Raw genomic sequence first — 26,775 nt, forward strand, 5'->3', positions numbered from 1 at the left:
ACTTGAAGGCAGCAACAGGGTCACTGAAGCATTGGTGCTGTTTGCAGCCCCCACGAAATGGGATCTTGAGAAAGCCTTCCAACACCCCACTCCCAACAACGGCTACATACAAATCCAGAAGCAGCATCTACCTTTAGTCCCCAGACCTCACTCCCAAAGCTCCCCCCATCCTCCTCCCACGCTCTCCCCCTCACCCCCTAAGTTATTCATACTCAGTGTCTCAATAGGAACATAAAGACAGGATGAGAGCCAATCAAGTGATAGTAACCTTATTTGCTACACTGTTTTTGTACATCTTCTTGGAGATGACATCAAGGTTCTAATTTATCTGGATCATCTTCCTTTTCTGTTCATTCTACTTGTCTCCTATCATGACAATCTTTATCAGTCTATATTGTACCCCTTAGACTCTAGGCTTCTGTAGACATATCTCAGAGTTGACCATAAGAGGCTTAACCATGGTCTTTAAGGCCCACCACTCTTTCTCAAACAGAATAGATACACTTTACCTTTGAGATATGATGGTGGAAATGGTGAAGGGGGGCTATGTAAGACTCTATATTTACAAAAAGAGTTCTCGCATTTAACAGAATTTAGGAACCATTATTTTGCATTAGTATTTGTTTATATTTTCCAAATATACCTCAAACGAGCCCTCACGATAGCTTTCAGAAATTTTTACTCCTATCCCATTCCTTCAATACCTGTTCAAGACCCATTAGCTCTTTTCCAAGCTCTATCCTGATCTCTGCCATACTCTTAACACACGACTCTGCCCCTTACTTGCCTAACAATATTGAAACAAGGCAGTATGAATTAAACTCAACCTTCGTCTTCTATCAAGGAAGCCAGTTTTCTTCTATCGTTACCTGATCTCCCTGCCCAGAAAAATACGTGGGCTTCCTTATTTTAGAGACTTTTAACATTAACCCAGCAGTCAAATCCCTGCACCCATTTCCCTCTTTCTCTGCAGAGATTCCTTTTCCACAAACCTTTCAACTTGACTCATCCTCTCATCAAAAGTCCCTCAATTCTGCGTCCCTTTAGGCTAATAATTCACTTCTTTTCTTTCTATCACCACCAGAAAACTGATAAGAATAACACATATATACTATCCACCCCCGTCCTCACTGCACACTCACTACGTAAGCCTTCATGGATTTGGTTATTACCTTCCCCACCAACCCGCTCCCAGAGTTCCTCTTACAAATGACCATCAGGGAATTCCTAATCCATGTGTCATCTCAGTGTCCATCCACCAATCTCCCTGAAGCAAAACACTGTTGTATTTTTCCACTTGAACCTTCCTGTCCCTATACTGTCCCGTCTTATTCTTCTCTCCTTCTCTATATCATTTCTATAGATGTAGATACAGCTGTAGCAGATTCTCAGAATCCTTTCCTGGGTTTCCCCTCCTCTACCCACCTCACAGAGGCTTTACTACGGCTCCACTGTTTCTCTCTTCTTGCTAAGTTAACTTTATTGGTAAGTTTCAACCACATCTTTATACTAATGAACGTGAAAACTAATTTCTGTCATGCCATGGCCAATTTCATAAATTTCAGGGGAAAATGTATACTCCTTGCTGTTCTCTACAGGTAAGTATTCTATCAGTCTTCACTTTTATATATTAAAATTTTAAAACATTAAAAACATTAAAATTTTCTCTGAAATGGGGAATTGGATAATACAAAAAAAAACTAGACGACAAATGTATCTTTTACAAAGACTACCTTATACTGCTTACCATGAGTTACAATGACTAAGGGTCTCTAACAATCCTCAGAATAAAATGAATTGGAACATAATCAGTACACTATTGAAATAAAAAAACATAGCAATAAGGCTGCCTTGGCGGTTGGTATTCTCAACCTCATTTTCCAGAACTGAAAAAAAGTAACCAAAAATGTTAACAACAGTTCTCGCTGGTGAAAAAATTATAGACAGTTTTCATTTGCCTCTTTTTGGTTTATAAGTATTTTCTACAATGATTACACATTACTTTTGAAAATGTATATTAAAATGAAAACATCAAGTTTTCAATTAAATGGCTTTGAAAGCAGGGATTGTAATGTGATATTTCTTGATAAAGGAAGTAACCAAAGAATTTTCAGAAATGGAAAGTAACTTAGACGTTATCGGACCTAGTCCCCTAATTTGTCAGATTGAAAATATCAATTTATGTAATACTAAATAAATTCAAAGGCAGACAGAAAAATCACATGAAATACTTCAATATTTCCATAAATTTTAATGCAGTAATATACCTCTTCCATGAGTTAAGTCTCGAGGTTTCCTATATTTTTCATTTATTTTGGTATTTACAGCATCCAGCATTGTCACACACAGATATATGCATTTATGTTTATTTAAAACACTATTTGGCAATGATCACAAACTGAACATTTAAATTATTCATAGATTTATCCAGATGTTTCCAAAACCTAAATTCTGTAAATAAAAGTGATTATTAAATGAGTGCCAATTTACTACAAGAATGTAAAATGAATCTGTGTGCTATTCCAAGTTACATTTAAAAGCTTTGCAAACAGCATACTATTAGCTCTGCTGATTTGTTTTTATTTTTCTAATTGAAATGTGGTCCATGTTATTAGGCCATCTGCACCATGGCAAATGACTTGGTAAACAAGACAAAAATGGTATGCTCTGTTAGGAACAACATCAGATTTTGTTGCTGCTAAGAAAACATTATTCCAAAAAGACATTTTCTGGTACCAATCCCGAAAACTTGGATAAAAAAGCCACAGTAGGAGCAGCCTGTCACAGCACTTAGGTTCCCAGCTGTGGGGACCTGGAATTGGCCACCCCAAGATATGTCTCTTTGGCATGAGGATTATTTGAGGCTGATTGCTTTTGATAAACTGGAACAGGGAAGGAGGCTCTGAGGAATGGAACTCGCCCTTTGTTAGGACACGTTTACATTTGTAAGGTAAATCTCTATCTGTAAAAGGTGCCTCCCTCTCTGTACCAGGAAGAAGAAAGGAGATGACTTTCTCTCTCTAAAAACTCTTAATCAATCCCAAAGGCAAGGACATAAAATCTGCATTTTATTGTGCTTCTCTGGTAACCTCCTGTAACTGACTTCCCTCCCCTTCCCAACGTTGGCATCTCCTTAAAGATTAAGCATCTTTCTTTAGGCTGGGAACCGATTGCGGCGCTCATCTGTGACACCCCTCCCTGCCCCACGCCCAGCCCGAGGCAACACACCTGCCAGCCCGCTGCGTTCACTGGGACAGCAGACCTATCTGTGGTTTCCATTAAGTTCTGTGCTGACAGAGTGGCCTCGTGACTATTGTAAAAGGGACATTTCAATCACATGTGAAACACCCTGTTTGGGGGTATATAACCACTATGTGCACCCCACTTCTTCGGTGCCCTTTCTTCCTTCGGGAAGAAAGGCCCTGGGCCATGGTTCCTCATAAAGCTTTGTTTAATTTTCTCTTGCTATTCTGTCTCATGTGAATTTAATTCGTTCTCCATCCAGACGAACCCCCATTTGAGAAGAGGAAATGTCTTCCTCCCCTACACAGCTAAGGGGCTGATTCGAGTCCAGGGTCTCACCCATTAACTGCCTGAGACGGAGTATGATGCATTCTCACCACTGTGCTGCTAGCAAGAATCCAGTCCTTTACCATATATCCCATTGTACTCTTCTCACCTGCTTATACATTTTGTCTCTACTAAACCATGAGCTCCTTGAAGTACTATAGACCTAGTTCACAATAACCTCCCCAAGTTTCTTGCACATAGAAGAATGGATTACTGTAGCCTACAATCAATGCCTGCATTGACACTCACAGGTCACGTCTTGCCACATCCAGAGGTCTGACGGAATCTGGTAGACAGGTGCCCTCCTCCCTTGTCCCCAAGCTCTTCACCCTACATCATCCTCTTTGGTTTTTTTGTCACAATCGTTTGTCGTGAGAAATACACAAAAGCACAAAAAACTAAAAGTCAGTCATAATTCCACAACTCCTTTTTAAGTATACAAGGAAATGAAGGTCTTGCCTCAGTCCTCCAACACTAGCCAGCTGTGCCCATTGGGAATGTTTGTAAAAGTATGGGGAGAATCCGTCAAGAATTTTCCTTTAAATGGGTAGATAACACATAGACAACTATCCATTCACATTTACATGTATGTACTCAGACACCAACTTTCTTTAAACAACAATTGGTTGGTACCATCCATATGCTCCTGTATCATTTCTTTTATATCAGCTAATTTTCCAAATCACATCTAACGCATTGATTTTAATGGCTATATTATCCATCACCACATGAATGTGCTATAAATTACTTAATCATTTCTCTATTGATGCATATTTTGGTTGTTTTAAATTTCTTGACATCTTACACAGTGCTGCAAATAACAGTCTTATATGTAGATCTTTATACTTTCAAGCTATTATTATAAAAATAGATTCAAAACAGTGGGATTGTTAGATTAGTAGGGTATACAAATTTTTTATTTTAATAGATATTGCCAAATTATATTCCAAAAAGATTGTATTGCTATATATCTCTACACACTCACCAAACACTGTCAGCAATCTTTTTTAGCTTTTCTATCTTGACAGATAAAAAATGCTCTCCATACCTATCTTAATTTACATATTGAGATTGAACATCTTTTCAAATGGATAGTCACCATTTTATTTCTTCTTGGGTAAATTGCCTATTCATATTAAGTGAAATTTTTTGTATTGGGTTATTCATCTTTTTCCTAATGATTTGTAGGTGTTCTTTACACAGTAGAGTATTTTCTTCCAGTTTTTCATCTCTTCTAACTTTATGTTTACTCCCTCTTTCTGCCCCTCACCACCCATATAGAAGTTTTTATTATGTTAACAAATTTACCTATCCTTTCCTTTAAAATTTCTGGAATTAAACTTGCTTAAAAACATTCTCTCACGTCAAGATTATTTTAGTAATATCACCTGAGAATGACATTCTACATTTCATATAACTTATCCAGCCTAGTAAGGAAGAGTGAATTTTTCTTGCTGAAAAGACAAGTCCAATATTAAAACTTCACTCTTAAATTCCTCCCCTTCCTCAGTGTGGCCCTCACTCCGACGATAAGGAAATCTACAGTGCTGAACAAGGCTGTGTATCTTCATTACTTTCTCACCTGGTCCTTCAATTCCACCATCCCTAATCATTGGGTATCCTCCAGCACCATTAGGGCTGAAGAGAATGGGAAGGAAACAAAGGTAAAATGCTAAAAACTGCTGTAATCAGGCATCAGTTGTACTCCGGGGCCACTGTTCTCCACATGTGGCTGATATGCAAATGCTGCCTCCTTCTTCTGTGGGATGCTTATGTGGGTTACTCAGACACTCCTTTGCTGAGACTTAGCAGTCCACCCTACACATACTCTGTTAGGGTCATTGCACATGCAGGTGGTCCCCTTGAACAAAATTCCTTCCAATACAACTCAAAGGCAACTCCTTTCTGAGAGGTCCACATCTGGTCAATGTTTTGGTGCAAATCCAACTTGTTCCAACAATACCCCTAAATCCTTTCTGCTTGCTCTACCACCAAAGTAGCTCACATAATCTCTTGCCTTTAGAGCCTACAATTTGCAAATAAAGTCAGTTTCCAAACCCCATGTCCCCACGTTGCAAGGGATACAGTCAATCTCTGAGTGGTTCTCTCAAATTTTCACTCATTTGGCTCTACTCCCTCAAAAGGTGTCAGAGAGAATGCCATAGCACTCTGACACCTCTCTCTCCAAAGAAAGCTTCTCTATCAATCTTCCATTTTTTAAATATTTGTGAACCTATTCTTATACAGCCTGGAAGTGAATGACAAGCTAAGGGTAGTACAATCAGTTTCACAATCTCTTTTCATGCCCACATTGTTCTGGCACCTGCTATCCTTAGCCTTTGGGCTTCTGCCAAAACTCTGACACAATAGGAAAAGTCACATTTAATGCTTCTGCTATAGAAACCTTAGTTTTACTGTCATAATAATTTCTTTTAGGCTTTTTTCAAAATCAAAATAGCCTCAATATTTTAGCTGAATGCCTCATCTTGAGTTGGTAGGATTTTTTATTTCCTTCTTTATGATGTCTTTTATTTTCTAAAGTTTCTGTAACAATGCGCTATTTTTGAAATAAGAAAAAAAGATTATTGAATTGTTATATTTTAAATACCTTTATTGAGAGCACTCCCCACTAGCCACATTCTTAACTTGGATTTTGTATTTATTTTAAATAAGCATTCCACAAAAGTAATTACTTAACACCATTCTATTCATTCATTTTTATTTTGCATTAAGATGCTATTTGAATTCTGATCATCTCAGAAGAAAAGCATTCGTTCTATAGAACTTTTAATGTGAAAAGTATTTAGAAATCATATATCTATTTCACTGAAGAACAGACAAAGCAATAAGATAGTAAGAAATTATTCCATTTCAGTTGTAGACCACCTCATTAAGTGATACTCTATCTTTTTAAGTTGTATCTTTGATTTTAATAATTTTAAATTTGAGCATCTGAATAAATGAATGACACTTGGACTGTTACTTGATTACTAAACAAGTTGATCTTAGAATTTCTAATCATTTTGATTAAACAGCCTTTGTGTCCTAAGAAAATTCTCAAAAATTACAGGAGGAAATGTATCAAGATCATGAGCTATAAAATCAAAATACTTAGTGAGAAAATGAGACCGCCAGTTCCTGTCACACTCTCCTTTAAAAGGGAACCAGGCAAGGAGTGACCCTCAGGGAGAGATACACTTTGTCAACTGTAAAATATCCCCAAATCTTAAATTACAACTAACTCAGGAAAAAGGCAAAATATAACTGAGCTTCCTATTAAATTGACCCAAGAGACTACACATGTGCACCACAATCAAGTGTAACATCAAGAAAAAATGAATTTAACTACCATAGAAAGTACGACCTCAGCAATTTCAGGGCACTCTAACAGTAGTGAGCATGTGTTATAGGAGGAAGTAGTCTGCAATGGCTACCTGTAGACACGTCCAGAGACTCACAGTTGTGCAGAGTCCCACTGAGAGTCCCCAGGAAAGGGGGTGCCAGACATATTAACCTAAGTATCTAGTTTGCACTGCCTTCATGGAGCTTTCAATCTATCACATTAATTCGATGGATACCTACCTAAAGTATGAGAAGAGTAAAGATAGGAAAAGCATATGATACTATGGGCACACACCCTGTTATATTCATAGTGGATCATCCAACAAACCAAGCAAGCAACTCTCTATCATTTGGCTGCCTATATAGACTAGTCTACAAAGAGACAAAACAAGAATTTTCTCCTTAATAATATTTCTGATTATGAATTATTAAAGTGACATCTGGAATTTTATACCTCAGCCCCTAGTAGCTTAGATTCGATACCTGCTCACAAAATGCACACTGAGTCTTAGCATGTTGACCAATCCAGGTTATGAGGCTTCAAGATCCCTATCACAAGTGGATTATCATGAATCACAAAGACAATATTGTCTTAAAGGGATCTGTCTTGTCCAGATGACACATGACCTCGATGTATGTTTTTGTCTTTTTCCTCCAAGTGCAATACATAAAGGCAGAGCGAGGACACGTCGCATCTTACTCAGGGCCCTTGAGCACTAATCCAACAGGCAAAGAAGGTGGCAATGCTGAAGTGAAAACAGCAAATTCAAACTAAGTCCTTAGTTAAATGTGGCTAAATGGAGGATGGGAGCTGGTTAGCTGGTATAAGAATAAAAGAACGAGCACAGGCAAGTGGAGAAGATGGACGTCGACATGAACTTTGAGGAACTGCAATGGTTACTGCACATTTGTGCTCCCAGAACATTCCTGAACTGGTATGATAGATTCAGTTAAAAGATACAAAACAGAATGGGTAATTTAAAATATAAAGGACATTTAAAATTGGGAGTCAGGACTATAATTTCTAGAAAAAAACTAACAAAAGAAATTTTTAAAGTTAAAAATTTATCTTTAAAAAGACACCAAGTGGCAGGTCTGGTGGTGTAGCAGTTAAGTTCACATGCTCCACTTCGGTGGCCCAGGGTTCACAGGTTCGGATCCTGGGGGTGGACTTTCACACCGCTCATCAAGCCATGCTGTGTTGGCATCCCACATACAAAATAGAGGAAGACTGGCACTGATGTTGGCTCAGCAACAGTCTTCCTCAAGCAAAAAGAGGAAGATTGGCAACAGATGTTAGCTCAGAGCCAATCTTTTCCTCACCAAAAAAAAACAGAGAGAGAGACACCAAGCCAAGAATGTTTTATAGTTCTTGAAAATAACAAGTCAGCAGTAACTTGTACATTGTGTAAAAATATTTGAGTAGAAAAATAAAGGCATGTTTATCAATTTATGTCACGAATCTAGCATAACTAAAATGTGATTAAAACAAAAGAAATCAATTTCATTTGTGAATATGAGGCAAAATTTAAGTGAAATATTAATACTTCAACTTATTTATAATGTCAATTCATATATATTAGAAATAAAATATACATTAATTTATGTTATACATTAAATGAATATAACAAATATGAGGTACTAGCACAAAGGACACGTTTATGACAAACATTTATGGGCTTAGTGGCATATATGATCAACTTCTTTTAAATTGAAGGGGTGAGTGATCTATAATTTTTGGATAATACTGACCTAAAATATACGAATTAAGCCAGAAGCTTCTGCTAATTGTCTAGACATACCATGGAAAGAACCTCTATGAATGAAGCCAAGACACAATAAAGCAGTGCTAAGAGACATAGAAAGACTGGGTCCTTAGGTCATCTGAGAACCTAGATCCAGGACCGCCTGGAGCCAGTACACCCAGGGCTACTCAGATAAACAAGCCAATAAGCTCCTGTTTTCCTTTGAGTCGATTTGAGATGAGTCAGTCATTTCTAACAGATGGTAGTAACAGTTAAGTAGGGGAAAAAATAAAACAAGTTACAGAAAATTCTATTTTTATGACCCCATTGAAGAGAGAAAGGGAAGAAAATCATCAAGTTCATCAAAGTGAGACTTCTTTAAGGTGCTGGAGACAGATATGCAACGTCAGGCTTTCCATTATTCTGTAACACACACGGTCATGCACTGCACATTTCAGTCAACAACGGATCGCATATATGACAGTGGTCCCATAAGATTAGCATCATATAGCCTAGGTGTGTATTAGACTAAATCATCTAGGTTTGTGTAAGTACACTCTATGATGTACACACAATTACAAAATGACCTAATGATGTGTTTCTCACAAGGTATCCCTGTCATTAAGTAATGCATGTCTGTAGTGATGCCGAAAGCATGTTGTAGGCTACACACAGTTACTCCCAAGAATTCAATTCTGTGAATACCAAGAGTTGAGTTTTTGTACCCCAAACTGTTTATGAACTGTGATATTATCTGTTATTGTTAATGTAATCATATGAGAATGAAAAGAGCTGTTTCTATGATAAATTAATGCTTAGAAAAGAGTAACACAAGTTGCTTAAAAAAATTTCGATCAGGTATGGGCAAGATAACTGACGAGATCACACTGTAAAAAATCATACAAATCTCTTTGAAGGCTGAACTTAGACTTCTTGACAAGTGTAAATTCTTGGTCAAAAAATGGTAATCACAGATGATGCTTCATGGATATGCTTTAGGTAGGACAAACCACAGTAGGAGCCACTCCGACTCAAAGAAAAAGGCTTCGCTCTATATCCTAAGATTGGCATGTGAATATATAATTTTATGTTTTAAGTAGAAAAAAGTACTATATGCTTTATAATGCCCAATTTGAATAATTTTTATTCAACTATTTGTTCCAGTATGAATCAGATTTAAGAACGCCTCAGCTGTTGCATTCATTCACCCAGTCCCATTTTACGCTGTTCTTTAAACTTTGATAAGACAAATTTAAGAGACTTAAGCTGTCAAGTTAACTTGAGACTTTAATCATTGCCCTACTTCCTATTTCATAAGTTTCCACATGAAACTCCTAAGTTTTATTGTTTATTAAATTAAGTCTGAAAAGGGATAATGAATTTTCTGAAATCACAAAGGTAGAAGTAACATAGCTGGATTCTTAATTTCAAAAACAAAAAGCATAGTCTGTTGTGATAATTAAAATAAGCTTTTATAAAATATTGTAGAACACAGTGTTAATTCACACCATCTAGAAAAAACAATGTATTCCTTGTTCCTATTTCAAGTCATTAGTTTCTATACTTCAAGTAATATTTCAGTAATTTTCTTAGTATTTGAAAACAGTATCTAAATACAATTACTCACCATTTTTGTACTTCACCACTAGATATATAATAAAGTCCTAATGTCCATAACATTTTGCAATGTGTTACAGAAATTGATGAGTTTAATTACTTAATGTGCACGGATCAATCTGAAATAAATTGAAAATGAACACACCATACACTCTACTTAATCTTGTTACACTCTTGTTTCAGAATTCACTTTCTAATTTGCAACCCAGTAGGTTATATTTTAAAATAATAAATAGAAAACTTTCTTTTACATTTCAGCAGTTTAAAGCCAAAACAAGTAAAGGTAGGTAGAGTTCTACGAGTCAAAAGGTCTGACCTCAAGGGAAAAAAGAGATCCCTTGCTTTTATCATCTAAGCCAACTCACTGGCTTGTTTGTTCCATTTCTTTTTTTTTTTTTTCCTTAAAAATTGGGATGAAATAACATTATACTTCCTGTCTATAGAAAAGTTTTTAAATGAATTATAGGCACAAAAGACAAATTGGTAGACAAATGAAATAATAAAGGAAATAATCATTCACTGTCAATTCTAATTGGTTAAGGATGGCAAGGAACTACATACTTCAGATGACTCATACATTTTTCATTCTAAGTAATATAGGCATCCGCATAAGGGGGTCACACATCACTTTTCACATTGCTAAATCATCTTAAAACACAAGGTGATAGAAACTCTCAGATGCCTATGAACTCCATTTACATGGAGTACATCACCATAATTTTTTTAAATGCATTCATATTCAAATCTGAGAAATATGATTCTGAGCTCATCAGCCCTGTTTAATTGCACCAACATCTGCAATCAATTTAAATTCTTCAAGATAGTCTTTCACAGCGCTTGAAGTGATTTCATGCTGCGATAGATTTAACACACTCACTAATTTATAGACACACACAAGCAGATGAGACCTATTTTTCCAGGGGTGGGGTAAAGTACTGAAGGGCAGTCTGAATTTTCCAACTATCAATGGGATATAAAAAAGGATGCATTTTGCATAACTTATTGAAATTATATGAGAAGATGATAGCACTGCACAAACATGATATAGAAATTAAGACTAAAACTACTGTTTTATTTAAATCTATTTGTAGGTCACGGACCTTTAAGAGGTTTGATGAAAGTTTATGGGTGACACAAATAGCAAAATTGAGAGTTATCATTTAAAGTTACATAGAAAAAATGTCATTCATTAATATATCATCATTTTCTCCCCCTGAAAGTCAAAGGGAGTGGGGCATGAGGGGACAAGCGAGAGGAAGAATGCTAATAACCCTGAATTGTTTTTTAACCAAAGACATAAACTGGCATAGAATAAAGAAAAGAACATGAGATGCAAAATCAGAAGACCAGAGAATCTGGGCAGTTGGCAGCAGCAGTATAGTTTTTGCAACTCCCCGGATACCTACAGAAAAAGAAACAAAACAACTAAATAGCAAAAATAAAAACCGAACAATATTGAGCAACAAGGTATCTCCATGATCCTCAAAATACAAAGAGTTGGAGACAAACCACTAACACCCACAAGATCTGCACAGTATCAACATCTGTGTGGGAAGAAGCAGAGAAAGCAACAAGATGTCTGATCAACATGAAAACAAGAGAACCCCCAAAATAGCCCAGAGGTATTCATTAGAGATCACAGTAGACCAATATGAGGACAGCAGCTGAAACTGAGTGGTTTAGCCTGCCCCAATTGTGGGCGAGTGCAAGGAGCAGGAAAGATCCGAGAAACTGGAGCTAGTCTATGTTCTATGAACTCCCAATACCGAGCTGCCAGAGCTCCCTCCCAGGACACAAACACACACTGAGGAGAAAGTGCTGGGAGTGAAATCAAGATTGAGCAGAACATTCCTACAGAGGATGAAAGGATACCACAAAAACAAACCCACAACATAGGTCAAACTGTCACTTGCAATTTCAAAATGAGCTAAGAGATATTAAGAAAATATACAAGTCATGACAAAAAACACTTAAGGCAGAATTAGAAAAACTTAAAAATGAAATGAGAGAATTCAGGGGAAAACAGGGAAATTAAGGGGCCGGCCTGGTAGCATAGTAGTTAAGTTCACGCACTCTGCTTCAGCGGCATGGGGTTCATGGGTTCTGATCCCAGGTATGGACCTACACACCGCTCATTAAGCCACAATATGGCAGCATCCCACATACAAAATAGAGGAAGGCCAGGATAGATGTTAGCTCAGCAACAATCTTCCTCAAGCAAAAAGAGGCAGATTGGCAACAGATGTTAGCTCAGGCTTAATCTTCCTCACCAGGAGGGAAAAAAAAAATTCAGAAATGAAGACTAAACTAGAAGGAATATAAGAAGAGGAAAACATAATAAATCATGTCATAAGAGATTCAGAAATGAAATAAATGAAATTTTAAAAATCAAAAAGAAATAGAGAATAAGATAAAAAGGATTTGGAAAAAGCGGCATTTTGAAGATATACAAAATCCAACATACCGATAATAGGATCCCTGAAGAAGAAAACCAAAGCAAGTATATAATGAGAGAGTGTAGTGAATATTTTATAATCCCAACTCAGACTCTGGATAAAAAGAGCTAGTAACCTATAAGGAATAAAAATTAGCTATCAGCAGACCTTTTGACAGAAATGCTGTCATGTTTTATGCTAGAAGAAAATGACAATTTAAGATCCTAAGGGAAAAAAATTTGTGAGCCAAAGAGTTTATATCCAGTAAAACTGACTAAACAATAAAGGGCATATACTGTTATCAACATGCAAAACTCGGGGAATTTTATTTCCATGAGCCCTTCAGAGGACTCTACTTAAGAACCAACCAGACAAAATGACTAGAGAAACGTCAACATAAGGACAGGTAGTGAACATTAAAATACAGTTAGAAAAACAGAAGAATAAACAGTTATTCACAGATGTAAAGACTAAATGAGAAGCAGAAAGAAACAAGTATAAAATGTACTAACTATATGCTCAATGTAGATGTAGCACAACAACAAACACAACAGCGAGGCGGATGGCATACGCAAAAGACATTTTTTAAATACTCACACATACTTTTTTCTTTTGCTTTTCCCTCCACTGAAAAGGCCTACAAACAGTGATTAACCCACTAGCAATACGCATTCTTGACCCCCAGAATGTTCTTGAAATACCATTTCTCACTAAAGGAAATGACTGATTTCAGGTCTAGTGTGGGAAAAGAGAGGCGCCTGTATCCTCTTATCTTACCAGTAGGTGTGAAACAATCCAAAACTACTAGGCCATGCCAAATGACTAGGAGCCAACGGGACAAGGTCCCACTGGTCAAAGATGGGACAATTTGAGCTTCACTAAGACTGATAATTGTGATGCATAAATTCTTGACATTAAAAATAATTGGTCACCTTCAGAGGATGACAGGGAACCCATTCAGCATCCTGAAAACTGGTAAATACAGAATCAAGCATTTATCCTAAATTTCCTGTATCACAAGTCAATCAGTATTTGAGAGGAAATGTCTCTCTATAAACGCATTCCAACCAATAAACGGAAATGAAATTATAGAACTTTAATTATAAACCAGACATGAAGTACCTCCTAATAACAGAACAGAACACTTCCTATGTTCCTGCCAAAGGGATCAAACCTGAGTCTGACAAAGCCTCTGGATCTAGCTGCCACTTGGCAGGAAATACAAAGGAAAGAGAAACGTGAACTTCACCATGAGTGTGCTGTCGGCCATATCCAGACTGTCCCAGAGAAAATCAATAGATGGGGAACCTGAGGATTAAAAAACTTTTAAAGATATTCCAAATTTTATAAGCAAGATAAACTATGGTGTCTGGTGATGTGCTTTGGGTAATAAAACTAAGAAACTCGAGGAAGGGATTCCTACAAAAGTCAAGGTAGTGATTACTTTTAGGGACAAAAGGGAGGTTTTCTAGGGTGGCTGGCAAGGTCCTGCATGAATCTGAGTGTTCTTAGGATAACATTAAGCTACAGATTTGTTTTTCAATATTTTCTGTAACTTTTACTTTATAATAAAAATGTTTTTAAAACAATCAGAAACCCTGGTTTCTAGGCCTAGCTGCAGCACTAACTTGGGGATGTCACATGCTCCCCAGGTCTTTCCTCACTTGTAAAATGTAGAGATGCTCTAAGATATATTCCAGACCTAATGTAAATGAAAAACAATTCAATAACTACGAAACCGTATACTAAATGAGAGTATAACAAAGTCATCCTTAACAACAGTGCTAGAAAATTATTTTATGTCACCAAAACAGTGAAATACAGCTTTCCCAAGAAAAAAGCTACCAAAACAATCTAGTGTAACAGTAAAAACATTCAAGGAGCAGTCAGAACGTTAAGATTGTCTGAATTTACTTTTGGACTATTCTGTTTTCACATCTCAATAAATCCCAAGGACAGAATGCCCAGTTTACTAAAACTACCCTGGAAATCTATCCTTTCTGATATTGAAAGGATTTGAAATAATTCTGTATTACATTGAGGGTAAGAAGCTACACCAACCATTCCTATTTTCTTGGGGGTGGGGAGAAACCATTATACGGCACCAGTTAAGAAATGGTAATAAGTCAGGGAAGCATGAAATTAGGAATGAATGCCTTTTGCACATCAAGATGATAAACCCATTACGGATTTCTTTTTTTAAGTATACAGAATTTTTTCTATTTAGGAATAAGTAAGAACTGAAAGGATGTCCTCTTAAGTCCAAACTAAATTAAGAGGCGTTTAAGTTTACTGCCACCAACTAGGGAGGTTGAAGTTTTAAAACCAGGCATACTCTTCTCCTTGCTAATACATATTCTTTTGGCATGTTTTTCCAAAATGGACTAGGTTCTTCTGTTACCACAGATAACCTTCCCCTTTGATGATTTCTACAGGTGGCCAAGTATCACAGGGAATCTAATTACAGTACGCCACTAGAACACTCATTTTGACTTTATGTGCATGCAAACCAGCCTTGAAGCCACAGTGGCTTGCTAACAGTTTTACGAGTAAATGTTCACCATGCTTAGCCTTTAAATTCTATTGACTCCTAGTCTTTTGATGCATTAACATCACTCTAAAAGACATGGAGTGATGAGGCTCACCTTGGACAGCCCAGGAGCTCTCATCCTTGACTGTACGCTGGAATCACAGAGAGAGCTTGACTAAATACTGATGCCTGGGTCCCATCTGCAGGAATCCTGATTTAATTGTTAAACGGTAGGGCCCAGATAGGGAAATTTTTAAAGTCCTCCAGCTGATTCTAATGGATATCAAGATTGAGAGCCATTGTTCCTGGCTACGTCTTTCCCCTCATTTCATCAATTATTTTTCCCCTTCATTCACTGAAAGACAATTGTACATACATAACACTTCTCAATTTTTCACTTATTCCTTCAGAACTGTTCCTTCTTTCAAAAGATTCATTGCATATGGATATTTTCTTATTTCCATGATAAGCACATGCCTCTTCTTTCTGGCACTTTCAAAGTTTTCATTACTTTTGCAATTATCAGACATGATAAGTTTAATTACATTCATGAAAATCTAAAAAGCAAGCATGAGCATAGCAAAATATCTTAGACCAAGTAACAACTCAATAAGCAAGAAGAAAACAACCTCAGATGATCTCTAAGGCCACAAATGATGTAAGTGTCATTGACCATGTCATGTTCTAAAATTCTAACAAATTTTCTAGTAAATAATGTTTCTGTATCTGGTGAGTCTTTTTAAAAAGTACTGTAAGAAAAGGTATCTTAACTATAAGGTTTAACACCAAAATTACACAATTCTACTTTGAACCTAATACAATTTCTTCCTTCAAAAAGAAGAAGAAAAGATGAGTTTTCTTCATTATCACATCCTGCCTAAACAAAAACACAACGCAGTAATAGCAGAGAACATTAAATGCCACTGGTGCTGCCCAGAAATAACACATAAGGAAGCTGGATGAATCTGAGCTGTTGGAAGATAATTTTAATTGTATATAAATAAAACCTGTCTTATATAGGCACAAATGGAAATTAAAGAGCCAGATAGATTATTAGGAAATACTCTTAACAAGAAATTGGTTCATTGCCCTGAGGTGCTGAAATTTTCTCCTAGTCAGCAAGCGAGACCTGGAGGCAAACAAGCAAAGTATCACAAGCAAGGGCATTGTTGATAAATAAGTAAGTGTCTAATACCAAGCACCAGCCTCAAATTTTTACCAAGGTTTTGTGTAACGGGGGTGCTTTAATCAATCCCTAACCTGAAATATAAGCCAAAAAATAAACTAGGTTAACTATCAAGAATGTGTAAAACTATGTCTTGTTCATCTAACTTTTTAGTGGTTATAATATAAGCCTCTTAAATAACAACAACAAAAAGAGAAAATAAAAAGAACTTCATTTACCTGTATCTCACAATGCTTTCCAAAATTAACATGAAAAACTCAACTCTAAGAAAAATAGACATTGGAAGGTATGAAAAGGCCTTCACTGATATTACAATATTAACTAATCAATGCTAAAACAAATCAAATCTAGATTTTTCTACCTAGAGAAAATACACACAAATCTGAGCATATGACTTCTATTTTCTCCAAACAGTTTTTTCTGATCAAGATATGCCTTAAAGGATGATACTGTAGAAAACCATGTCCCCCACACTTGAGAACATCATGTCCTACTGAGCTGGAACAAGAGGTACCGTGATAACACCTTTCAAGTTGATTTTAAATGCTATATATACATACACATATTCACGAGAATCTATAATCCCTCACTTAAATGCATTCCACTTACACTCAGTCATTTCATCCCATTTAAAAAAAAACTTGTTACAGTCTTTCTATGTGCCTTTAAAACTGTGTTCTACAACACCTGTTATTTAACTTTCTTATGAAAGAAGACTAAGCAAGAACTACAGAAATACTTAAAGAAGGGTTCAAGGAGTGAAGCTAAACACTATCCAAACTTTTCTAATAAATGCACTACTTGACTGCAGTCCAGATTGACTAGGAAAGAAAAAAAGTCAAAGGAAGCTAATAAACTTCCAAGAGCACTTATAAAAGAGGAATTCTGCTTTAGTCCCTGGGAAAAGAAATCAAAAAGGAAGAAATCAAACAAACAGGAAATAAAGGATGGATGAGCTCATTAAGAAGCTTAGAAATGTGAGCTTGGGCCTTCCTTATTATAGATACCAGCCCACCTAAAAAGAGTGTGTTACTTGCAGCTGTGATATAAACTCCAATGATATATCGGGGGTACTGGGGTGGGGGGGGGGGGCGTGCAGGAAGCCCACAAGAACTTTTTGGTTCCAAGCTAGTGCATTCATAAGGATCTAGAAGTATAAATTTTGAAGAGAAATTTTTAAAGCATTTTATCCACACCTAATGGCACGGCCCAAAAAGACTACACGCTGACAGGGAGCAGCCTGGTTGTAACCTGTCTGGAAGGAAACTGCCTGGAAAGTCTCATCATCTCAATATACAAAAATAAATTGGGAGAAAAAGAAAAAGATGACAACTCCAAAAGCACTGATGAGCAAATGCTTGTCTCTATGGCTCCTGGAGACACAGTGAAGGCATTTTACATAGAACAAATTTTCCCTCAAAACTCTTTAAATTTCTCTCTCTCAGTCTCTCCCTGAAACTCCACCTCCCTACAAAGGCCCAGACATCTTTCTGGTCCTTTCCTGTCTCTCAAACTAGTTCTTGCTGGTTCTCCTCCTCACTCCCTCTCACCCTCCTCTGAGCCTCTTCTTCGGGGGCCGGGGGAGGCGGGGGGTTGTTTTCACTTTTTAGGATACAGGTTTTGGCCTCTCGAGTATCCATATTCTCCAGTTTTGTATTATCACAGATTACAGATGGAAAAGATAGAGTGAATATTTTATTTTTACTAATCCTTTGCATCAGAATGGGTAAAAATGTACCTTATTCATCTAAATCCTACTCTCTATAGGTATCTTTTTCAACACATTCTTTACCTAAGCATAAATTAATCCATGGCTGGCTTTCTGCTAACTCTGTCACGAGAGACTTTCATATTACCCAGACATAATACACTCAGAGATGGCTCAACCTGAATAAAACTAAAGCCCCCACAAGAAATAAACACCAACTTAAACACTGGTGTCACAGAAAAGGGGTATGATACACCCAAACCAAAAAGAAACCTTGGTGAAGGCAGCAACTCTATTAGGATATCTCCTTAAGCCTGGTTTGTCCGCTCAAAGCAGAAGAATCTTAATTACAAAAAGATCATCATTTAATGGTATCTGCAGGGGTGCTTTAAGAATTTTAAGGGAAGCAAAGGATTAAAAATAATTAAACCACAATAAAGAACAAGAACTACTCTCACAGTGAGATTAAGCATAATTAAATACATTTATATGGTAGTTTTGTATATTAAACCCTAGTTCCCTTCCATTTAGAAAATGGGGAAAATTCTTAAGCAATTACAGCTTAAAAGATCCTCTTTTCTGTTCCAGCATTTTCTTCTCCTTACATTGTTCAAGAACTGTGGATTCTCTTCCACTTGGACTATCATGTCACATCCTACTTTCAAGGTCCTTAGCACTAATTGCAGAATAGTCTTACCTTCCAGCTGGTAGTCAAACAAAAGTAAAGTCTGTATTACTCTTTTTGGAAGAAATTTTCTCCAATAAACCTTCCAAGTAATTTACCAAGGAATGGCCACCGAGCTTCATAGTACCTCTCTCAACTATGCTCTGAGTATACTTGGTGAGGGGAAGGTACCTCAACATGCTCCTTTGGATAGAATGAGTACTTTCCAGAGTGAATTAGAGATAAAGATCCCACATAGTAAAACTGTCTCTGGATGGTATATTAGGATGCTTACAGCAGCAAAGCAAAAACCCAACTTGAAGCAGCTTAAGAACATGCATCACCTCACATAACAGACACGTCTAGAGGCAGGACTGTGTCAGGCCAGAGCAGCAGCTCAATGATGTCGGCACCAAGCATCCCCCATCCTCTCACAACCACGTCGAACGGCAGAAAACACTGGCTTTCCTTCTCTGGAGCCCTTTATGGGGTTGGGGGGACCACCTTTCTCAGAAGCCCCTAGCAGACCTGCCCATCAGATGGTACTGGCTAAACCTGGATCATATATCCTTAGGAAGTTAGGAAAATGTGAGTCTGGCATTTTTAGTCTCTAAATATACTTGGCTTAATAAGATTTTAATAATCTTTCCTAACTGAAGAAATTCAGTTTTACTATTTTGCTACCCAAACTGAAATTTACTAAGGTCTTGGAAATAACCTAGTTTGACTGGTGGTTTGGTTTGGTTTTTTCCTATTCTAAAACCAACCTTAGCTACTTCAGGGCTAGTTAGAGGGTTAACATTTCTAAAGTATTTTCAAGTCATCACTTGCAGGTATCACTACCACTTTCCAAAAAATAATATTAATGCTTACCCACAAAAGAGAATCTCAAAGCAAATTCTAAGGCTAAAATGATAGAAGTGTATCTGACACAAACTCCCCACATTCTCTCTAAGACAACCTATCTATGAATTTTGATTGTTTTTCTCAGAGAAACTACTTCAGTACTCATTAACCTCAATACACTGGCTTGACAAAGTCTGAACCCAAGAGTTAAAATGTGTTTCTACTTTCAGAGCAAAAATAGATGACTGGTCAGCTTGAACTTTCTACAGTGTTAACCATCTGCCAAATTATTCAGAAGTCTCCTAGGAAAAGCCATGATCCTCCACACACTAATTAAATGAATCAACGCTTTACTCATACTTTAGATAACTCATCTATTTCAATCCTGATAATCTAATTATCTTATTCTGGTAAATAAATTCCAACCTTACTCCAAAATGATTAGAGGATTAACATTTAAAAATCAGTGAACGCAAACTGAAATAGACCCACTATAATGAAGTTCAAAATGGTTTGTTCTTCTATTAAAAAGCCTCTTTATTATCTCAAAATTAAGAATTAAAATGCAGTATTATGCCAAGGTTTTCTAAACCAATTCTAACTAACATAGTATCTCTTACAATTATAGTAAGTGAATTCATGCTTATTGGATTTAAAATTCTCTCACAGGGCCGACTTCCCTGATGACTCGATATAAAACAGTTCTACCAGCCCCACTCCCCCCGGTTTGTTATTCCACATCACATTTCACCTCCCTTTACACAGTCTGTTCCTCTTACTTGTGTACTATCCTATTCTATAGGACAGTGACAGACTCTCCTGGGGCTCCATGTCCAGGGCCTAACATAGTGCCTGACATAGAGGTATTTCATAAATGTGTTGAGTGAACAAATGAATGTCTAAGAAATTTAGACTCACAAATAATAAATTAGTATTTTTACTGAAATATATTTACTCATATTTTTAATCATGGTATAATGATTTCAACAGCAACAACAAAAAAAAATCACAAAGAAAAACAAAAAGCAATTACTACTACCATCTCTGCTACCACAAGAGGCGGCCATTGGTTATAAAAATATCTGTTACGTTTTAATCATGGCATAGACAATTTAATTCTAATAACAAACCTATGAGGCAGGTATTAGTCACATCTTATGGATGAGGAAACTGAGGATCAGAGAGGTAAAATAAGATGCCCAAGACCAAACAGAGGATAAATAAATCGATCCAAAACGCAAACTCCGCAAACTCCGACTCATAGACCCCTAATGCTAATTTGTGATATCTGAGTATCATTAAGGGACAAAAGCAATTCCTATCACAACAGCAGGATACAGAGCATATTAACATAAAGAGCTGGAAAAAGCACAGTACTCAGTCATTTCTACAGCTGAACATCAGGCTGCCAAAACATGAGACACGTTTAAAAATTAAACATCATTTGAATCTTTCTTCCAAAAGAAATACCTCAGAGTCACTGAGTGGTCTAGTAGATAAATGGAGTTAAAGTATAAATAACTTATATTCTTGTAACCTGGTCTTAGGTTAAAGTATCTGGTGAAAACTATGAGGTGTTAAGCTATTTTTCTCTAGTTCAATTCTATTTTAAATTCAGTCAACATCATCTTCTACTGTCTTTCTGCCAATCGCTTGTTCATTAGCTTCCATTTTACATTTTTCAACCAATCCATTTATTCACAATTTTTATATGACTGGTCAAGCTCATTTGTTGTTCCATGAAATAAATGTAATTGATTCTGTGTGCCAGGCGTGGTTTCTTAGACATTTAGTCATTACTTCCACCCACATATTTCATGTTTCCCTGGAAAACTGGCAGCCATGTGGAGGCTTAATGCTCCTCTCATATATCTACATTTATAATTTGTTACAAGATAATTTTATCCATAGGGAAACTCACATTAAAGATGTGCCTCTAAGCCACTATTATGTATTCTGATTTAGGTAGTTAGAGTAAAAGCACTCTCGCCTTTCTATAATACAAACATTATCCCAATTTATAAGTGACATTAGAAATCAATATCCATCTTAATTCACTAACAAGGAAAGATGTCTGAGAGCAAGTAGATCAACCAATGAGCATTTCTTAGCAATCTGGCTGAAAAAAAAGCAGTTTCAAAGTTTTAAGATGAGAAATATTTTGAAATTAAACAAAATTATAATATTTGTGCCTTTAATTACACATTCAAATGCCCTCTGATTACAGTTACCCACAAACTCAAGCGCTTCATTAGATAAATGCATTGTTTTCCATCCTACAACGTTTCAGACATATTTTTCAACTTGACAGTTTTACTTACTGTCTTGGAAGCAGTATTAATGTACTGCATCACCATTTCTTTTTTGATACTGAAGTCCTTTTCCCGCAATGGTGCCTTTTTATCTTCATTTAAATTCATATCTTCCTGGAAAACACAATTAAAAAGCCTCATTTTAGAATCTAAGTAGAGCAGCAATTCTACATACACTATGAATGGAAAATCAATAATTTGTGCGTAAAGCAGCATTAATTGTTTTGGAATGATTTACGTGTAGTTCTGCCTGGAGCAAAGAGAGAGAAAAGAGCTGGAGATACAGAGAAGAAAGTATTCTAGATCATTTTAACAAGTAAAAACCATTTACCAGAAAAAAAACTTTTTAAATTCACAGCAGGCTAGTAAAATTACATTCATATCACTATAGATAATTAGACAGTTGACAATTTCTGCCTTTCATAAGGTCACTAGGATTCACAATTTGAACTTATATGTATATAATATACATATATATACACACACACATTTTCTCCCCCCAACAGCTGCACCTGAAGCTATCCTGCCCCATTTCGAAAGAGCTGCTCCATGTATCATAAAAATTAAAAGGTAAACAAGCCAACCACTTCTGAGAATCTGATAGCTACAAGCACATATCAAATACCTAGTACTGGTCCCAGCAAAAGGTGACACATTCTATAGCTTTATCTCCAGTCTTGTCAAAAATATTCATTAACTAGTTAATTTATTCTTTGTTCTAAATCACATCAAAGTTACACCCACAAAAAGAGGTACTACCTAAACACCCGACATTTCTCACTAGCACCAATCAAAATAAGTTTAAGGAACTTGGATCCTGCTACAGGCCTAATTCTAACTAAAAATACAAGTCAAGCATAGCCACATAAATATGTGAATTGCTACCAGGATCTATTAATTAAGTTGTTTCAGAGGCTGTTCTGGCAAAAGAAAGAAGCCTAAGCTAAGACAAATGGCTGAAGGAGAAGGAGCTCAAATAAATTTCCTCCTGATCTTAGCCCTAGGTCATTTGTGATATGCAACGTAAAACACCTGAATGTATGTATAAAATCCATATCCCCTCAGAATCGGGTCCATAAAAATCAGGACTTGGGATCACCTATGGAGCCCAGCAGGTTAAATTTCTTCCAAGTTTTATAAGGGCGCTACAATTCATCAGACACTGTAGTTTATGTCTTTAGCTGACTCAGTTTTTGGCTACCAAACCCTTCAAGCACTTAAAAGTCAAAATTCCCTTCATTTCACCTTGATATAAATATTTAAGATCTTAGAAGTTGTTCCATTTGACATTCCAATAAAAGGCAGTAATTAGTAATGTCACTCTTGGCTCTTCTGGTTAGAAATATCCTATTATGGGAACAACGGTTTGTTTTGTTTCATTTTTCTCTCTAAGCCAGTGATTCTCGATAGGCTTTAACACCACTAAGGAAGGATTTTGGAACTGCCTTGAGGCATTTTGGTTGTCATGGTGACTGAGGTGATGCTACTAGCATTTACAGGGGAAAGGTGTGCTAGACGTTCTGCAACACCTGGGCTGGTCCTACGCAATGAGAAACTGTCCTGTGTACCACTGAGTGATGCACAAATCTTACAAAAGAGAGAGAGAATGATAATTCTCTAAGCCTAGACTCCAATTCAATGGAATTAGATGTAAAATGAAATGAATGTAAATTGTTACATATTAAATACTTTGTGTTGCCTGGTTTTAATATACATTGAATTCTCCAAGAATCTAATCATTTTGTAAATTATAATTACACTGTACTTTCTTTTCTTTTTTTAAGCTTTACCATCAGCTGTGCTCCATTTCTGAAATGTACATATCCAGGACAATACTGCTTGTGGTACGTAAATCACCAGAACAGCACACCTCTATCAACCTACTCTGTCACCTGCTGTACTCACAGTGGCATGAGGTGAAGAGTCAAGAATGTGACTTTATTGTACTTTCTTGAGTAGTCACAGCCAATTGTTTATATTGAAACACATACTGTTTTACTATGTAGTACAGAAAGACATTTTGTTGATATTTTTTAAATTATGAGTATAGATAGCTTATATTATCTATAAAGAATTTCACTGGAAGAAAGCAATGGACTGGTTAGGGAACAGTTGTTATAAAAGATGTGGGGCCCTAAGAGCACTAAGAACCTCTGTTTCAAATTATTCACTATACTTCTATTTTCTAATGGCCAAATATGACCCAATCTCTAACAAGCAAATTAAAATACTTAACAGATACAGAATATTAATAAAAACAGAAATCCCATTAGCCGTGGCTTAAATCAAAATAAAATTTCAAAGTGAACCGTCAAAAGAAAAAAAGACTACTGCTTTCTTTTTGGAAACACATCTTCAAGATGACATGAGCTCATACACAAAAATGGTGTATTTGGAATTAAGGAAGAGACCCAGAGTTCTCCCAACCTCTTTCCTCTGGTTTATCCCACCTCTCTCATCTAAATATGGCACTCAGCTTCATGACAAAAGTGTGATGACAGTCCCTGTTTAAAAACGAAAAGGAAATAAAGAAGAAATGACACTACCAAGAAGTTTGGAATCAACTGCATAATACCACAAATCTTCCAAGAGCACTCATCAGGCACGTAACTTCATCTAACATGCGGTCATTCCCTGTAGGTCCAGGAGGAAATGGCACTGGAAAGAGTAAGAAAAACTCTGCCCCTTACAAAAGGAAAAAGAGAAAGACGGGAGCAATGGAAAAAAAAATAGGTACGTACGTATATATGTAGGTATAAAGGGTGCAGTATTTTTAGAAGAGATTTCAAATCTCTATTATAAAGGGCTAAAAGAAGAAAACTATGAGATGTTGGTACTGAACTTCTGGTGGTCACAAAGTCCTTGGAAAAAGTATTGGAAGCTTTTTCCTAGAAAGTGCACATCCATGTTTCAATTCCAGAGGAGTTAAGCTAAGCATCCTCCCTGGCTATCTAAGAAACTAGAGTTGGGGGGCCTCGGGGGAGCCAAGCATCTTCATTTAATAACCCCCTGCATTAAGAGAAAACCTTCAACATGAGAGTCTGAATATCACATAGGATAAGCTCCACATATTACAGAATAAAGGCTCACAGAAATGAAATCACTTTTCAGAGCTAGTTGGTTGTTAGCAACTCTAGAACTGGGGCCTAGACTCCCAGTCTAGGGCAATTTCCAGGAAATTATAATGGGTCCCTTGTGAGCAAGTCATCAATTCTCACGTTACTTAGTTTACATCTGCTTAAAATGATCATATTGCACCTCCATTGTTTTAGGTCAGGTTCCCTAGAGGCAGAGCCTGAGACAGGGATTCAGGTGCAGACTGGTGGAGAGATACTCCCAGGATAAGGGGAGTGAGAGAAGCAAGGCAGGACGGGGAAGAGACAACTGAAAAGGTGGCCTCGGCTGGATTCTCGCTTCAGCCTGAAATGCATTGCTGTCAGTAGCACCTGGAGGGAGAAGGCAGCATCCACACTGCCAAATCAGTCAGCCATTAGCTTCAGGACTCTAGTTCCCTGAGGCCAAATCTCTGGATGAGGGGGCAGCTGTGAGCCACTGGAGCTAACACTCATCACCTGGGGTGTGGGTGCACCAGCCTTGGGAAGGGAGTCTTGGAGGGGCACCACCGGCATCCACTACATCATTTGAAAATAACTTACTTTATATTAGAATAAGGCTTCTTTCTAAGCAGAACTGATTAATACAGAAACCCACATACACAAGCAATATAAACCACCATGTATTAACCAATTCTTCCATTCAAAGATAGGTAGAGACATCTACCACACTGAATAGGTACAAAATGACACTGCAGCTACTGATTGTAAAATAGCCCTGAAATGCAGTTTACTTCGATATATCAATATATTGGTATATATGTATGCAATTCATTAAATATTATAAATAAATAAAATACTAAACAGAAAATACATAGAACACAATGAAATAAGGTGGGATGAGTAACTTGAATAAGGCTAATATTTCAGTGGATATGAGGTAAATATTCTTAAAATGGAAAAACCTTATCAGTTGGCTACTGAGCTGAATATATCTCACTCAGAAATATGTGAGCAGTCATCAAAACTTCAGTTTCTGTCTGTCTGAGGAGTAACTATTGTTTTGGTTGTAAAAGTTGTATTAATACCTTAGCAACATACATTATACATTAACTCATTTATAGCACTACCTTCATGTACATGTTTAGACACAGTTTTGCCTGGGGAAATTGGGAGTTGCAACACCAAAAAGTAATTTTCCTTTAGTTAATTACTTTCTAATTAAAAAATGTACCTAAATTGAATCACTATGTGCTGTTTTGCTGTGCAAGTCTGACTGGTACTAGGGATAGATTTTAGAAACAGAAGTAACACTGCAAAAAGAAACCCAAATTGAGGGGCACTCTACAAAATAACTAAGCAGGATTCTCCAGAAGCGTCAAGGTCATGAAAGATAAGGAAGTGTCTGATTACAGGAGACTAAGGAGACCTGGGAAACGACATGCAAGGTGTGGTCCTGGATTGGATCCTAGAACAGAAAAGCACGTGAGTGAAAAAACTGGAAAAATCTGCATCACGTCTATAGTTAGTATTGTACCAACATTAATTTCTTAGGTTTAATAATTGCACTAAAGCTATATAAGATGTTGACATTAGAGGAAGTTGGGTGAAGGGTATGCAAGAACTCTGCGTTATTTTTGCAACTCTTCTGTAAGTCTAAGATTATTTCAAAATAAAATTTAAGACTAAATTGAAACAGTCACAAAAATTCTGGTATAAAAATAATTTGAAAAGAACCAGAAAAATGGAACATCCCTCATTCTTAAA

At 36.7% G+C, this 26,775-nt stretch overlaps 1 protein-coding gene across 3 annotated transcripts in view; it reads right to left on the bottom strand.

Moving 5' to 3' along the window:
• Positions 1-26,775, bottom strand: part of DIAPH3 (diaphanous related formin 3) — a 484,080-nt gene that overhangs the window by 387,853 nt on the left and 69,452 nt on the right. For all 3 annotated transcript variants that reach the window (XM_070240326.1, XM_070240325.1, XM_070240327.1), the window contains one exon: positions 21,965-22,069. In XM_070240326.1, the coding sequence (XP_070096427.1) occupies positions 21,965-22,069 (105 nt within the window). The remainder of the gene's footprint in view (positions 1-21,964; positions 22,070-26,775) is intronic.

The sequence above is a fragment of the Equus caballus genome, chromosome 17, assembly GCF_041296265.1.
Source record: "Equus caballus isolate H_3958 breed thoroughbred chromosome 17, TB-T2T, whole genome shotgun sequence".
NCBI classification, from domain to species: Eukaryota; Metazoa; Chordata; class Mammalia; order Perissodactyla; family Equidae; genus Equus; species Equus caballus.